Source organism: Fopius arisanus, unplaced genomic scaffold (assembly GCF_000806365.1).
Source record: "Fopius arisanus strain USDA-PBARC FA_bdor unplaced genomic scaffold, ASM80636v1 scaffold00051, whole genome shotgun sequence".
In the NCBI taxonomy this organism is placed as follows: Eukaryota; Metazoa; Arthropoda; class Insecta; order Hymenoptera; family Braconidae; genus Fopius; species Fopius arisanus.
This window is the reverse complement of record NW_011887790.1, coordinates 16,344-31,191: the sequence shown is the minus strand read 5'-3', so window position 1 is coordinate 31,191 and position 14,848 is coordinate 16,344. Positions and strand designations below refer to the sequence as shown.

At 43.2% G+C, this 14,848-nt stretch overlaps 2 protein-coding genes across 2 annotated transcripts in view; one reads left to right on the top strand and one right to left on the bottom strand.

Annotated features, from left to right (window-relative positions):
* The window catches only part of P5CDh1 (delta-1-Pyrroline-5-carboxylate dehydrogenase 1), a gene marked incomplete in the record, with an annotated part of 4,731 nt that extends 4,030 nt beyond the window's left edge, over positions 1 to 701 (top strand). The window contains 1 exon segment of the mRNA XM_011306994.1: positions 1 to 701.
* Positions 702 to 2,934: 2,233 nt separating this feature from the next.
* On the bottom strand, positions 2,935 to 14,772 carry Nipped-A (Transcription-associated protein Nipped-A). Its single transcript, XM_011306992.1, has one exon. The coding sequence runs from the start codon at positions 14,713 to 14,715 to the stop codon at positions 3,148 to 3,150; it is 11,568 nt and encodes a 3,855-aa protein (XP_011305294.1). The 5' UTR covers positions 14,716 to 14,772; the 3' UTR covers positions 2,935 to 3,147.
* Between the last annotated feature and the right edge of the window lie 76 nt (positions 14,773 to 14,848).

Here is a 14,848-nt window from a genome sequence, read left to right as displayed (position 1 = left end):
TCTATTATTTTTGAATGCGCAAATATTCAAATTTTTTTACTCCTTTACCATTGATTCAGACGTCTCGGAAGTAGAACGAATATTGAAATGCGAAGAAAACTTTGGACTAGGAATTATCAGCCAAGAAAGGCACAGAAATTCTTAAGAGTTGGTTCAGAAAATTTATCGTTCATAGAAACACTGCATCTGCTCGTACTGTTAAAATAATTTTTAAATAATCATTAGAAATCATTTGTCTCGTCATGTTCTCTGAGAATTTGCTTTATGCCACTCCTATGGGATTAATACATTTTTTAAGACATCTTTTCCATATTAATTTTTTTTTTTAGTAAAACTTTATAGATTGCGCAAAATTTTCTTAGTGTTTCAATAATTACTTTCTTCGTTCATTTTCTAGATTTCTTAATGGAACTACTATGAGTTTTGTGGTCATTGGAAGACTAGTCCATCATGATTATATATTGTTAGACCTGTAAACATATTTGCATTACGTTTTACATCTTTTTTCGAGCGAAGAAGCGGTCCAATGGTCTCCATTTTTGGGATAATAAGTTTTTATCTCCCAAAACTTAACAAAATGCAGGAAAACAGTCATGAGGTTCGTCTTCCAAAGTCGAATTTAGTAAAAGGTAATTCTGTTTTTTTTTAAGGCTCGGGTGGATTATCGAGAAAAGATAACTTACTCCGAAATTCGGATTCCTAATTACTTTGGCAATTAATAGTTTTTTTTAATAATTGTTAGCTAGCGTTCTAGCGGTTGTCAAGAACTAGGCCGCTAGCTAACAATTATCAGAAAAAACGATTAATTGACGGAGTAATTAGAAGTCCCAATTTCGGAGTAAATGATCTTTTCCAGACAGTCCATCCGGGCCTTAAATTAAAAAGATCTACGAAAATCTGATCATGTGAAATAATCGCAAATAACGGTTTTGTAATTTCTTTCTGTTTCATTTCTTCTTTTGGATAAACTTGGATAAACACATTTATACAAAAAAAAAGAAAACAATTAACTGTAACTTTAATATTATCATTTTATATTTAGTAGATTACAATCAGGCAGAAAAAATTGAGTAATTCTTCGTTAATTATTCATTTTTGGATCTATGAAATTTATGAGGAATGTATGAAACTTGTGAAATTGATAACTAATGATTAATTTCAAACGCATAGTAGTCTCTCAATGGACAATTTTGAATTGACTGATGATATTCGACTCTGTCATCACATTTCACATTAAAAAAATAGGGAATAAAATCTTTTTGAGGAGTAGGAAACCTTGATATGTAAAATGAATTGAAGGTTGAGTATTTTAAGATTGTTTGTCTGACATGTAAAATGATGTACAAATCAACAGTAATGATATATAAATGGAGTAATCATTATATTTTGAGGATATCGATAGGAAGTAATGAATCAGTGTGAAACATGAGAATCTCAGGTTTTTCATAATATCTATGTTAATTTATTTCGAATGTATTGTCGTAATTAAATTCATTACTATTGTCATGAAAAATTCTCCTTGATCATTCATTAACGAATAATTTTCTCAGTAATTTTTATGATTGTTTGTTCAGCTGATGGAACATTAAGAGAATGGGCGCCATGAAGGGGATCCCGAAGAATAACGTGAAAATCGTGTTGAATTTGACGACATTTTTCTCAGTGACAGGAGGAAAAACCTTGCAAAAATCATTTCCCATCAGACAATCATAAATCATCAAGACTTCAAAATACTCACTGGTGGTCCTTTGACGAGCTTCAATGGCCTTTCGTCGCAATAGTTCTCCGAATAATATCGAAATGAATTCCGGAAAACTAATCTCTTTAACATTTTTCCTGATATTATTTACACGTTTCTCGGTAAACAATTGATGACGGAAATTTATCACTCCATTGGTTTAGTTCCCTCTCAGTTTTAAAAATCAATTTGACAATTGAATGACTATTGCTCATCTGGTTTTTATGGAAAGATTTCGGGACTTTCCAAACTTGTTCGATTGTTTAAGGCCCGGATGGACTGTCTGAAAAGATAATTTATTCCAAAATCGGGACTTCTAATTACTCTGGCAATTAATCGTTTTTTTTTTTTCAATAATTGTTAGCTAGCGTTCTAGCGGTTACCAACGACTAGAACGCTAGCTAACAATTATCGGAAAAAACAATTAATTGACGGAGTAATTAGGAATCCCAATTTCGGAGTAAATTATCTTTCCGAGACACTCCATCCGGTCCTTAATTGTTTCCACGAAGAATTTCTGTCAAGGGATTGCTGTTGAATATTTTTTATTGATAAAAGTTTCTAGTTTTACTGTGGAATATTTTTATACAATTGATAAACAATCAATCCAATTTTCAAAGGAATTCAGTAAAATCGTGATTACTAATTGAATTCGTGTATGAATTCTCTTTATCCATGGGTTTTTGAATTCGCAAGGATTTTTTTTTGGGAAATAAAGGAACAACAAATTTTTTAATAAACGAAATCATTGCATTTATTCATACTTCATTACTCAAATTTGTTAATTGTTCCCTCCATTAGTACACTACATAGTCCATCAATTTTCATACATAATCGCTTGTCTTCTCGAGGTTCTTTGATAAATCTAACACTAATTATAAAATATTTACAAAAGAAAGTATCAACACCTTGGTACCTGCATTGATACCTGTCAATCAATTAATTATTACCGACGTGAAATGAAGAGAGAAAACACTCATTTCTTTTCTCCATTGACAATTGTGAATTGAGGGCAAATTTTTTTGAGTTTAAATAGTCACGAGTTACTGATATAAGAATCTGCAAAAAGTATTTTCAAAAATTGTGTGTGACAACAATTATGAGACGTTTGCTTTAAATATCTGAAATATAAATGAGTCGTACTTTTTGTCAACTTTTTCGATTGAAATTGTTGGCAAATTGGATTAATTAATATGAAAAAATTAATGAAAGGTCATTGGAAAATTGAATTAAAAGACTTTCAATAATCTTAAATATTGAAAACTCAGTAGTTTCCCTTCAATTCTCACAAAAGTGAAATGAAGATAGACAGCCCTCATTCTTCCTCTATTCTCCCGAATTACTCGACCTAATAAGTATCTAGTGTGATTTCCACCCCAACTCCCCCGAATCCTGTACATCCATTAAATTTACAACCAAGGATGCCAACTAGGATCCATTCTACATAAATTATCATGACTGTTCGCAGCAGCAACGAGTGTTCCAACTTTGCTATCAGTCCCATCAAAAGTCGCCAATGAATTAAGCCTCTGTACAATAGCATTGACAGCCCTCGTGACCATCGTAATCAGTAATTCCCCCTTCATATCAGGCACTTGCGTTGCGTTTTCAGGATCATCCTGCTTCTTATTGTGATCAGCAATTACCTCATCCCTGAGAATAGCCCTGAGAATCGTATGGACCTTGAACGATGGTTGAACAAGACACCTGGCAGTGGCAATGGCTGATGCTGTGAGAGGTCCAGAGACTCCAGTGCCAGTTAAGAACTCAAGAATATTGGGTGTTAGTCTGAAGGGTACAGGTCTGTTGGCATCGAGCTCTCCACTCGTATCATCAATATCAAACTTGAAATAAGCCACATTAATGAGTCCCGAGTCCTGATGCACATACATCATGTCAGGATTAAGTCTCGTCAGATGAAGGACATACTCAGCGAAACATGCGAGAGATAATTGGAGGGTAAACATTTTTCTGAAGGTCCAGTAGTCAGTGGCAGAGGGAAAAGTCTTGACAGCCCAGTCCCTGAGCATTGTCCTGGGTACCATACTGGTCTGCACCTCTTTAAGAATATCCCGAAGGACCTGATGGCTTGCCTGTGCTCCCCTTGCCTGAACAGCTGCTAGCCTCTCGTAATACCTAGCTATGGGGGCGTCATGCTCAATTCCCATCTTAGCACAACCCTTCTTATAGATGTCCAAGAGGGAAACTGACGCTGGATTATCCTCGACAAGTCTCATTTGGGGAGAAACTGCCACAACCCTTGGTACAGTGAAATGCAGGAATCTCCGCGAGGTCTCCTTCTGCTTCGCCAAGTAATGATTAAGCATCCTCAGCAATTGCAGGACCCTTTCCTCTCTTCTAGCATCCCCCAGGCCAGCATCATTTACAACTAGATAAGGATAGAGTCGTCCATTATGGCCCCTGATCCTCAATCTCCTGGCAGCTGTGTTGTGCCTCTGAACAACCTCCACCCTCGGCATAAATCTAGCTATTCTCACGTAATAATGCGAATGCTTGGGGAGTAAAAACTCCCCCGGTAACTCTACCTCAGCTGTTTTCAGACTGAAATTACTCAGGAACCTGCACTTCTCCTCGATGAGAAAAGATTTGGGCAATTGCTTTGTCTTTCCTTCCAGGATTTTAATCCACTTCTTCAGTTTGCTGATCAAATTATGGAGTAGTCTAGCTCCAGGCACGGTGAAATCGAAATCCGAGGTGAACTGGCCCTTCATCTTCTGGAAAACAGGATCCTGAACAGTGGCTTGTGCTCTCCTAGCGAGGCTCTCTGATGCAGCTGAGCCGAAAGTGTTGTTGACGTTTTGAGAAGATGATATGTTCTCGATGCCAATGCCAAAAGTTGATACGAGTTTTTTCACAAAATTGAGGGTATGGGGAGTGATGGTTGCCTCTGAGACGGCTCCTCTGTTCTCGAAGGCAATGGCATAGCACTTGGCAAGGCCCTGTCTAAGCTGTCTGAGTACTTCCTCGTACCACGTCTCCCTGAACCACACCATTTGGTCGACGATTCCCTCCAGAGACGACAGAATAGTCGGATGAATATCTCTCTGCATGTGCATGATCTTGGAGCACCTCCACATGGGTGGAGTTGCCCTGATGGGACCAGTCTCTGGTCCTGGCTGTACCCTTCCTTCCTCAGTCTTTCCAGCCAGCTCTGCACTCTTATACCTCTCCCTCTGCTCGATCTTCAGGGTAAGGTAGAGAGTTCTAATCGAGAAATAAACAGCTTGTGGAAACATCCTCCCAACTTGTGACAATAAATTGAGAATGACATTTCCTTCATTTCGGACTAGACACATGAGCAACTGCGGAATCCATGGAAGCCACTGAATCGGAGGAACTCCAACTGCATATTTATCGAGGGCCTCCATCAACGAGAATTTCTCGTCGTCGTACGTCAGTAACCAGAGCACCTTAGCCAAATACTTTCGAGACTTGGATTCATTCTGGTGTCTGCAGGCATGGAGGAAACAGGTGATTGCAGAGACACCGATGGATATTTGTCGGGCATCGCGAGTGAATATGTGCTCGAGGTAATCACCCCAGAGGGCCCACGCCTTCACCAACGTGTCGTGCATCTGCACAGCTGCTGAGAATGCTTTATTAGCATCATCTGATCTACCTATCTGTGACAGAAGCATTCCCTTGAGAGCGTAGAACTCTGCAGTCATCTCCTTGGTGAAGTACTTGAGATTGGTGGATTCGATTACCTCGAGACCGTCCTGCAGTTCATTTTTACCACTGACTGATGCCATCTGCAGATAACACTTGACCTGTTGTCGAATTTTCTGGAAGCAGTCGACGATGGGAACACTGGGAATCGTGTAGATTCTGGATAACGAGTCTAAACATACACCAGTCAGATTGTGCTTCCTGGCGATTTTTCCGAAATGGATGATCGCCTGGGCTGATGCATGCACCCCGAACATTGAGTGATTGGTTGTCTGATCCTGCTGGGCGTCGTAGTGCGATGATATGAAAGTGTAATGGTGCTGTCTCCACGTAAATATATCAGACCAGTGGCTCAGGTCATCAGCAATCACTGGTAAACGATTCCTCCAGGTTTTAACGATGGCCTTCATATCATGAAGGGATGATGATCTACCATGGATAAGTCCCTGGTGAATCTGCATAGCCTCCTGGAGCTCCATTATCTGTTGGGCTGCCTGAAGAAGAGGCAGATGAATATGGGAGACAATATGGGGAAGTCTCCTCCACTCTCTCATGCATAATCCCGATGCAAGCTCCACGTATCTCTCGACTGCATTGAGGTGTTGGTCCTCCGAGTGGCAAATAGCGAGAAAGCCACGGTAGAGATTCACTTTCCACGCCATCTCCTTGGGGCAGTTGTGCTCGACTTGTGCAAGTGCCTCCTTCATCAGTCCCCAATTTGGAATTCTCCAGGAACTCTCGAGAATGAGGAATGGATTTCTCTCAGCCTTTTTACTCCCGTACTCGAGAAGAAGATCCCACTGATTCAATTCCTTGGCGCATCGTATCCAGTGGTGCTCCCACAGAATAGCTTCTCGTTGTGTTTTGAATGGAGCTGGTGTTGTCACGTAATCTCCCTTGAATTTAGTCATGGCTAGATCATAAGCACTCTGCGCTTGCTCGAAGAATCCCTGTTGCTCCAGTGCTGTTGCCTGGAGTGTCTCTTTGTAATGGGCATGCTTCTGCCAGAGTCCTGCCCACATGTCTTCCTCACACAGCAATGAGTACATGTCTGATAATGAATCCAGGACTTCGGCGTGCGGACTGTTGTCAGGCTCGAAATCGTAGCAATCAGTTTCTCTTGATTTTCGGTTACTGCTACCCGAGCTATTTCCATCAAATGCCATCTGCTCGAGACTGAGAGTCATTCTGTGCCAGATATTGTGAGATCTACCCAGGTACTTCATGAGAGCTGGTCTCATTGGCACTGGGGGATCACAATGTGCCAGGGCCTCGACGAAAGTTGCTATCGCCGATGGGTGACAGTCCTTCTGGATCACGTGGGTTCCTGAACACACGAATGGCACTATTTCACCAATCAGAGTGTTGTGCTGGTGATCATCCAGGATTGACCACAACCTGGGGAATGTATCGAGCCAGACTCTTTCTGCAAGATTAGTATCCATGTGGCAGAGTTGAGCTGCAGAATTGAGGAGCTGCTCTGTCCTTATCTTTCTCGAGTGTTCGATAAAATCTGACTGTTTTGAAACGAGTTGAGTTAAAGTTCCTGTCTGCTCAGTGACGGTTTTAACGACATCCTCTGGGACAGCTCCACTCGAATCAACCGTCGACAGATCGAGATCGAAAATCTCATCTTTCTCTCTCATTATGCAGTCCTTCGAGTCCTTTGTCTCCGTTAGATCATTTGCGATGTCACTCTGGTCGTGAACTTCCTGGGGCTCTTCCTTCACGTTCGTGTACATCATGAAGCCCTTGAGGTCCTCAGAATCTGCCATATTGATTATGGAATTGACAGAAGGTAGCAGAGTGTCTTGATTCGATAATTGTATCTGAGTTGTCGAGGATGCTGTCACCAGGAGAAGCTCGATACACTGTTTTATCCAGTAATGGGGTCCCATGGCGTCCCAACTCTGACTGCAAACGATGTACAATAGTCTGTCATGGAGTCTTCTTCGCATCGAGCCATCAAAGACCTCGAAGAATTTGGCTCTGATGTGAGGTTGTATACACCTTAACCCACTTAGAAACGCTGGCTCCAGTTTTGATGTCAACTCAGAGGATTTAAGAGTTTCATCTCGATACACAAAGTTCACGAGCTCGAGGAACTGCCCATTGAGCTCCAAATCATCTGGGAATCTCTTCTCTACGTACTGCATCATCTTGACAAGGAGAATTGATTTCTCTCGAAGACTGGGAGCTTGATTCATAGCAATTGTGTTCTTATTCTTCATCCACTCTTCCAGCATTTTCGTAATTGCTTTCATCACCTTGATATCCTGTGTCTTTTCAATCAGTCCAACGAGAATAGCTCCAATGAATGATTTTCTCATTTCCACTCCCATCACCCCAACTCTACTCTTAACAAGATCCAAGCTAAGAATCAGAAGTTCACTTCCCACTGGATTTGACTCGGTTTGAGTCGAGTGCAGATGATCCTTCGCCATTTTCTGAAGAACTCGCATAAACGGTGTGATCAGTCGATCGATATAACTCTGATTATTGGTGCAGGCTGCTTTCAGCATCATGAGAGTGCCGAATAAAGTACTTGGAGCTGCTGATTGATTTTTCTCGTAAGCAGCAAGCCCATCGAATACAAATTTGCCAACAGTCGTGTAGAGGGTATCCAATTCTTCATGTTTGGAGGCAACATTTGCGGATGTGGGCTCTGTAGGAAATAATGTCATCAATCTAGACAACAATCCATGAACCAACCTGATGACTTTGGTATTAGCACTGGCAATGCAAGCACCAAGACCCCTCTGTAGTGGTTTAAAACTCGCTAGAATCTGTTCTCGTTTCATGACACCAAGAAGAAAAGTGACGAGCTCCAAAGCTGTACAGATGTTTCCATAATTCGGCTGAGTATTGTCAACACTGGCAAATACCTTGTCGAGCCAGGCAAGCTTGAGATCACAAGACTGTGGCCAGACATCTGGCTTCAGTGCCATTTTGAGGAGAGTAACGCATCTCCTGGATAACTGTTCACCAGGATTTCCCCCCTGTGCTGTAGCTGCAGCAGCATTAGCGGCAGTGGCATTGGCTGCTGTGGCAGTGCCTCCAGAAGCCGCTGCTGCAGCAGCTGCAACAGCAGCTGTAGTTGCAGCTGGAGTTGTCGTTGTGGTTCCATCATTGACCTGGCAGGCTAGCCTCAGCAAGAAGTTGAGAATTGCATCAGCATGGGCACGTTCAATAGGTTTTGTAGATCCAGGTTCAACTCGGGGCTGCACAGGGACACCTGGACTCATAGCAGGCCCCACAGTCTGCCTCTTTGACGAGAAATCATCGCCTGCTGGGGCTTGCCGTTTAATTCCACCTGTCGATGTTATTATTTCACCAGCAGCCTCTGCCTCGTCCTTTATCCTGTGTAATTCCCACTTGATGATTACCTCCGCCAGCTCCACGGCTAACCTTCGATGTTCAATGGTTGCTGTTGGACTGAAACCAAGTCTCTGGATGGAGTTCACCATGTGCTGGACCAGATGATGACGAACTGGATAGTAAACTTTATAGTGGCGAACCACCAACTGGAGAATATGGAAGAGCTGCTGCATGGAGTGTCCCTCCTCGACGATTATCTTCTTTGTCCAGTGTGTCAGCATTGTGTTGCCATCCTCCATTCTCACTGGCATTGCGGGTGTCAGAATTTCCAGGGCCTGACGCACAACACTTCTCGCTTCAACGGCGTGAGCTTTCAACAGGGAATGGAATACCTGAAGAACAATTCTCTTGTGAATGGCAAATTTGGCGATAATGTGGGAGAGCAGGAGGTGTCCATGGTAACGAGTTGCTGGATCTACGCAGTTCTTGCCAAGTAGACAAGGCCAGGCAAATGTCATCAGTCGCCTGAGCTTGTGTCCCTGACGTTTGTTGGTTGCATCGTGGATATGTTGACTGGCTTGCTCCACCAAAAGACATGAAAACTGAAGCAGCGAAATTCTCACACAATCAGCTGAACCGAATGGATTGTCAGAATCAATAATCTTGCTGATGAAGACTGACACGACGTTCTCAGGATTATCTTGATAAGGCATTGGTGCACTGCCCATCAACTTTACACTCTCACCTCGTTCGAAGCTGACAGCAAAGCACGGGATAATAATCAACTGTAGAACTTTAGCTTTTAGCTCTTGAGACATATTATTGGTGGGGAAGTACTCGACAAATCTGAAGAAAGCTGCTCGCTTCCACTCTACTGTGTACTCCTGAGCAACTGTTGTCTCCAGGAAATCTCGTAAGAACTGGAAGTCTGGGATGAATCGATCGCAATTAGCCCTGAGAAGTTGAAAGAGAAGATCGATGTCATTGGGATGATGGCCGAAGTAGTGGAGGAGGATTTTGACGATGAGTTTGGGCTCCTTCCAACGGGAAAAGTCGACGGAATCAATTTTCTTGTGGAGGGCTTGATATTCATCATTGCACCAGATCTGCTTCAATGCTCCGATGAGCTGTTCCTGATTGAAGAGCCATTGCTCATCGAACTTTATTAATACCGAGATTATTCTGATGGCCTGATGCTGTAATTCGCTCTTCTCTGCTTGAGTCAATGTTGAATTTGTTTGGGAGTGGGCTAGGAGCATCGTGATGAGACGACTCGTGTTATTGTGAAGAACATCCCTGAAGGGTTTACCCTCCTTGTGCTTTATCAGAAATTCCAAGTACCTCGACCACTGTTGATCTTTGATATTATTGTCATGCAAGTAGAGATTGAGGGTTTCAGTTGGATATCTCAGCAAGAATCTCATTAATGGGACTCTGAAAAGGCTCGAGGCCTCCACTAAAAGTGACTTTTCAGTTTGCAGAACTAGACGACAAAGAACATCAATGAATTTCGGAGTGGCTGCTGGGATCTGATGAAATATACCAATAATCGTGGCAATCTTTTGCTCATTCTCCCCTGATCTCGACACCCCCTTGTGGGCCTGTATCAGATTCTCCAAGAGTTTCTTGAGATGCTGAAGGAGCTGCTCACACAGAGTAATACTGAAAGTACTGGGAAACAATTGAGTCAAATACGAGAGTCTCTTAACACAATTCAGAGACAGATTTCTATGATCTCCCAGAGTTAAAAGCATTGGTCTCATGATCGAATGCACGTTCTCCATTTCAATCTGGAATCCAGCAATGAATTTCTTCATGCATTCAAATGCAGCCTCTTGTAATTCAGCGTTGGGCTTCTCCAGGGCTTTATACAGTACTCCAAAAATTTTATCACGACAGTTGACGATGTAATGACATGCTGCGAGTGCCCTTAGTGCAGATTTCCTTAGGGGAATGAGATTGGTCACTGATTTGTAACAAGGGAGTTTCTGTAGGGTCGTGTCTTCAGCCTCTGAAAGGGTCAGAAGCTCTTGGAAGAAGACCTTGTGCTCCATTATCTGCAGATCAATAGTAAATAGTCTCGGTGAGAGAGTTGTGCAGAAAGTATTTCCATCCATCAATCCGATTTGGGCATTGGCTGGCTGATGCCTCAGCAGATGTTTCTTCGGGGGAATCATATCAGCTAGCACCTCCTTGTGAGGTTCCATCACTTCGGTTACAGTCTTCTGTTGGATGTTAGCGAGAAGACGAAGGGAAGCCATCGCCTGTTCTCGAACAATGGTATGAGGAGAGGTTACCTGTCGTACCAACTCATGAGTCACTTCGTAAAGGCTCTTATTCTGAGCCTCAATGAGATCCTGAGACGTCGCATTGTCATCTGTCTCCATCATCTCCCTCTTGACAGTCCCTGAATTGACGCACACCTTGAGCATCTGCTCGAGATTAGCTTTGGCCATGTCGATGGCACCATTCGAGACTTCTCCTGTCAAATCCATCATCACGAACATGAGAGCCTTCAGAAACACGAATAGGTGATTTAGCACCCACTTTGTCGCCATGTGCTCAAAGAGAAATTTAATGGCGATACAGCCACCGAGTTTGGCGTACCAAGCTCGTTCATAACACAAGGAGCACATTTTCTCAGCTAAATATTCCATGAGGGGTAATTGACAGGCCCTCTCTTTGCTCCCCAGAATATTGGTGGCTGTTTCTAAAATCAGCACCAGAGCCAGATGCCCTGGTTTGCACAATTCTTTCTCTTCGTGTCCCATGATAACAGCCAATGCATCGATGAGGACTAGCGAATCGAGTCCCTGATTGCTAGATATCAGAGCTGCAGTTAGTCTTCCAGGTCTAGCTGTTTGGCAGAAGGGACCTGCCTGCTGAGCAATCGCAATCATCGTGTAATGCCTAACAAGTGAGACCATTGTCCCCAGAACAGACTGTCGTAATTCCTTTATCGCAGCTGCCACGAAGAGTCCTGTCAATGCTGTCTGCTGAACATTTCTCGTGACTACATCAGGGCACTTGTAGTAATGTCCCTGTTGATGAAGAATTTTACCCTCTTTGAAGCTAGGATGAGTGAAGAGTTTATAAAGAATCGATCTGTCATCGTCGAGCCTTAGAGATGCTGCGAGGTAACAATTGATCACTTCCCAGCACTGTCTTCTGTAGAATGGATCGGTCGTGTTGGATTTAAGAGCTGTGAATGCAGTCTCTATGACCTTCTCCACAGGAAAATCAATTGACAGTGTTTTGTTCTGTTGGTCCATAAAGTTAGCGACGATGGATGGAGAGTTTGTCTCTCTGTCATTGTAATCAAGCTTCTGGGGTTCGATCATCATCTTCCTGTTACCACCACCAAATTTTCCAAGGACTCTGAAAGCTACATGCGCTACTTGATCTGTGGGATTACGGAGGGTTCTCCAGAGGGCCTGCATCAAGTCTGCCCTGACCGGTTGTATGTGCTCATAAAGAAAATCAGGTTGCAGATTGTCGACACACAGCTCCAGGGTTCGGAGGCCCTGGGACACCAGTGTGTGACTCCCATTGAGAGCCGAAACCAGAGGATCCATCAGCATTGGTAAATAAGGAAGAAGTGATGACAATCTTACTGGAACAGTTAGGCACAATTCCACGAATAAATCCTTCATGTGTTGCTTGTGTAATCCTGACTGGAGTCTGTTGAGTCCCTCCAACAGATTTGGCAAGAGAGGCAGAAACTCCTGATAGAGAAGATCGTGGGAGCCCCCTCCAATTGATCTGAATAAGGCTCGGAGCAGTAGAAAGTAATTGTAAGGTTCCTTCGCACTCATTGCCAACTCCATCGATCTGTTTACTATCTGGTGGAGATGTGGCCTCAACATGTGCTCGTTCTCAGCTGGAAACAGGGAGACAGAACCAAAGACCAGTTTAAACAGTCTTAAGTACAAATTCGATCTTTCGACATTCGATCCCATGTCGTCCATTCTCTCCAGGAGATACTCTACTAGAACAGTAGCAAATATTGGGGAAGTGGTTGGATTAGCCAGGAACGAATTGCCCACGATTTGGAGAGCGCAGTTCTTTGAGATTCTCTCAACCATGTAGTCTATTGTCGTTGAAAAAATCTCCTGGAACGTCTGAGGATTCATCATGGAGAAGACTCCACTGAAATGCTCGAGAACCTCTTTCTCCTCTTTAGTTCGAACAGTTTGAGGCTGAACTGGTCTTCCAACTTGACCTGGAACGGAGGAACCCATCGTTGGGGGTCCTATGGTGTAGATATCGAGTGCCTGAAGCGCCCATTTGACTAATCTAATAAACACCAGTGTCTCTTTTGGTTGAAACTGCTTCGACTGAACGACATCTCCTGTCTTGCAGTTTGCGCAGCCCCAGGTAATAGTTTTAACACCGCAGACAAGAGTCTTCACGAGTGATCTGTAATCAGCGACGTTGTAATTATTAGATTGAGACTGGGGAAATCCGAATTTCGATTTAGTTTCTTTGTCGTCGGTCTCGATGACAGGTTTAACGTCTTCAGTCTTCGCGTCACTGGGTCCAGGAGGAGTCTGGGCTGGTCCTCTGGTTTTATTCAAGAGTACTGGCATCTGGAGTTTAGTTATTGTCTTGAACTTAAGCACAAAAACCTCAAGCATTCGCATGAGAAGTTCTCTGCCCTGGGTGGAGCTCTCTGCGTCACTTCTCTGACGGATGCACTCGACCAAGTTGAGAAGGAGTTTGCAGGACATTGTTTGGATTGTCGTGGGGAGACTCTGATCGTGAACATTTTTGCTGAAGAGGTGGACAGCTCGAGCTAGATCACTCAAGGGGAGAAGTTGTCTGACGTGATGGACAAGATCTGCCAGAGTGGAGTAGGCCAAAGGTCTGAGGGACTCGTGGGTTGTCCAGCCATTGCCCAGAAGGACTTGTTCATCGAAGAGTCGTTCCATGTGGGGCACAAACTTTGTTCTGAGATCTGTTGCTAGAATATGACGTGCTGCGATGAGCAATTCCTTTCTGAGATGAGCAACTTCCATGGGACACAGTGTCAGCAGTCCCAGCATTCCTTTTACCATCATCTGACTGTGTTGGGAGACAACTTCCTGGTAAATTCTTATTATGTAAGCAAGAAAGCTCAGGGTCTTGATTTGCGCACCCATAAAATCAACGAAGACCTCTTTGTTGAAACCTGGTGATGACCGGTGCTGGGGGGAGGGCTGAAGAGTAATAGTCGTCATTATGAGAGGGATGAAGTCCGCTACATCTTGATGAACGTTTTGCTTGTATATTTGGTACATCAGGACGACGATTATTGGAAGTTCCTGCAAGACTTTCAAGGATAGAACTGCCTTTGGGATTAAGTTGTATGTTACAACTGTACCGTCTGCTGCTTTCTTCTCGCTTTGAATAGCTGTTATTGTAAAGGTCTCCTTGAGCAGGGACTCGATGTTTATTTCTGCAAGATCTTCTACAGAGAGGGGCGGCCGAGGCTCGAATATCTTCGGGAGATTCTTCGGGAGCTCTGAGTAGATTGATTTGACGAACTGCAGGAAGTGCTGAATCTCTGGGTTAAAAGGTGGTCTGTACTGCTTGTGCAATTCGATGATGATTCTCAAACAGACGAGAATGTTCTCCTCATTTTCAGTCTCAAGTAGTTTGAGCATAAGGCTGAGAATTTGTTTGACGTAAGGACGGAGATAATCGTTGGTGGGAAGCCGATGGATCATCTCGAGGATGAGCTTCCTAACTTGCTGGATATTGTACTCTGATATGAAGTGGGGCTCTCCTTCCTGAAGAATCTTCAAGAATATCTTCATCAGGTGATCTAGAAAGGCTGGATATTGCGTTGCACACATTATCACTTCGAAGTTCTCGGATAATTCCTGTGCAGCTTTGAGTTTCAATTCGTCCTTTGATCCTGGATCCGCCAGCATCGTCACGTACGATCTGTACGTGTTCATCTGTGTCAGGGGATCTGGTGGTGCCATTTTTCACAACTCTCGTTATTCCGTATTCAATTTTTTCTCTTTTCATCTGAAATTTAAAGTCATCGTGAGTCATCCGTTATCGCGATATATTATATACTATTCTTATATTTATATTGAATTATTTACAACAATT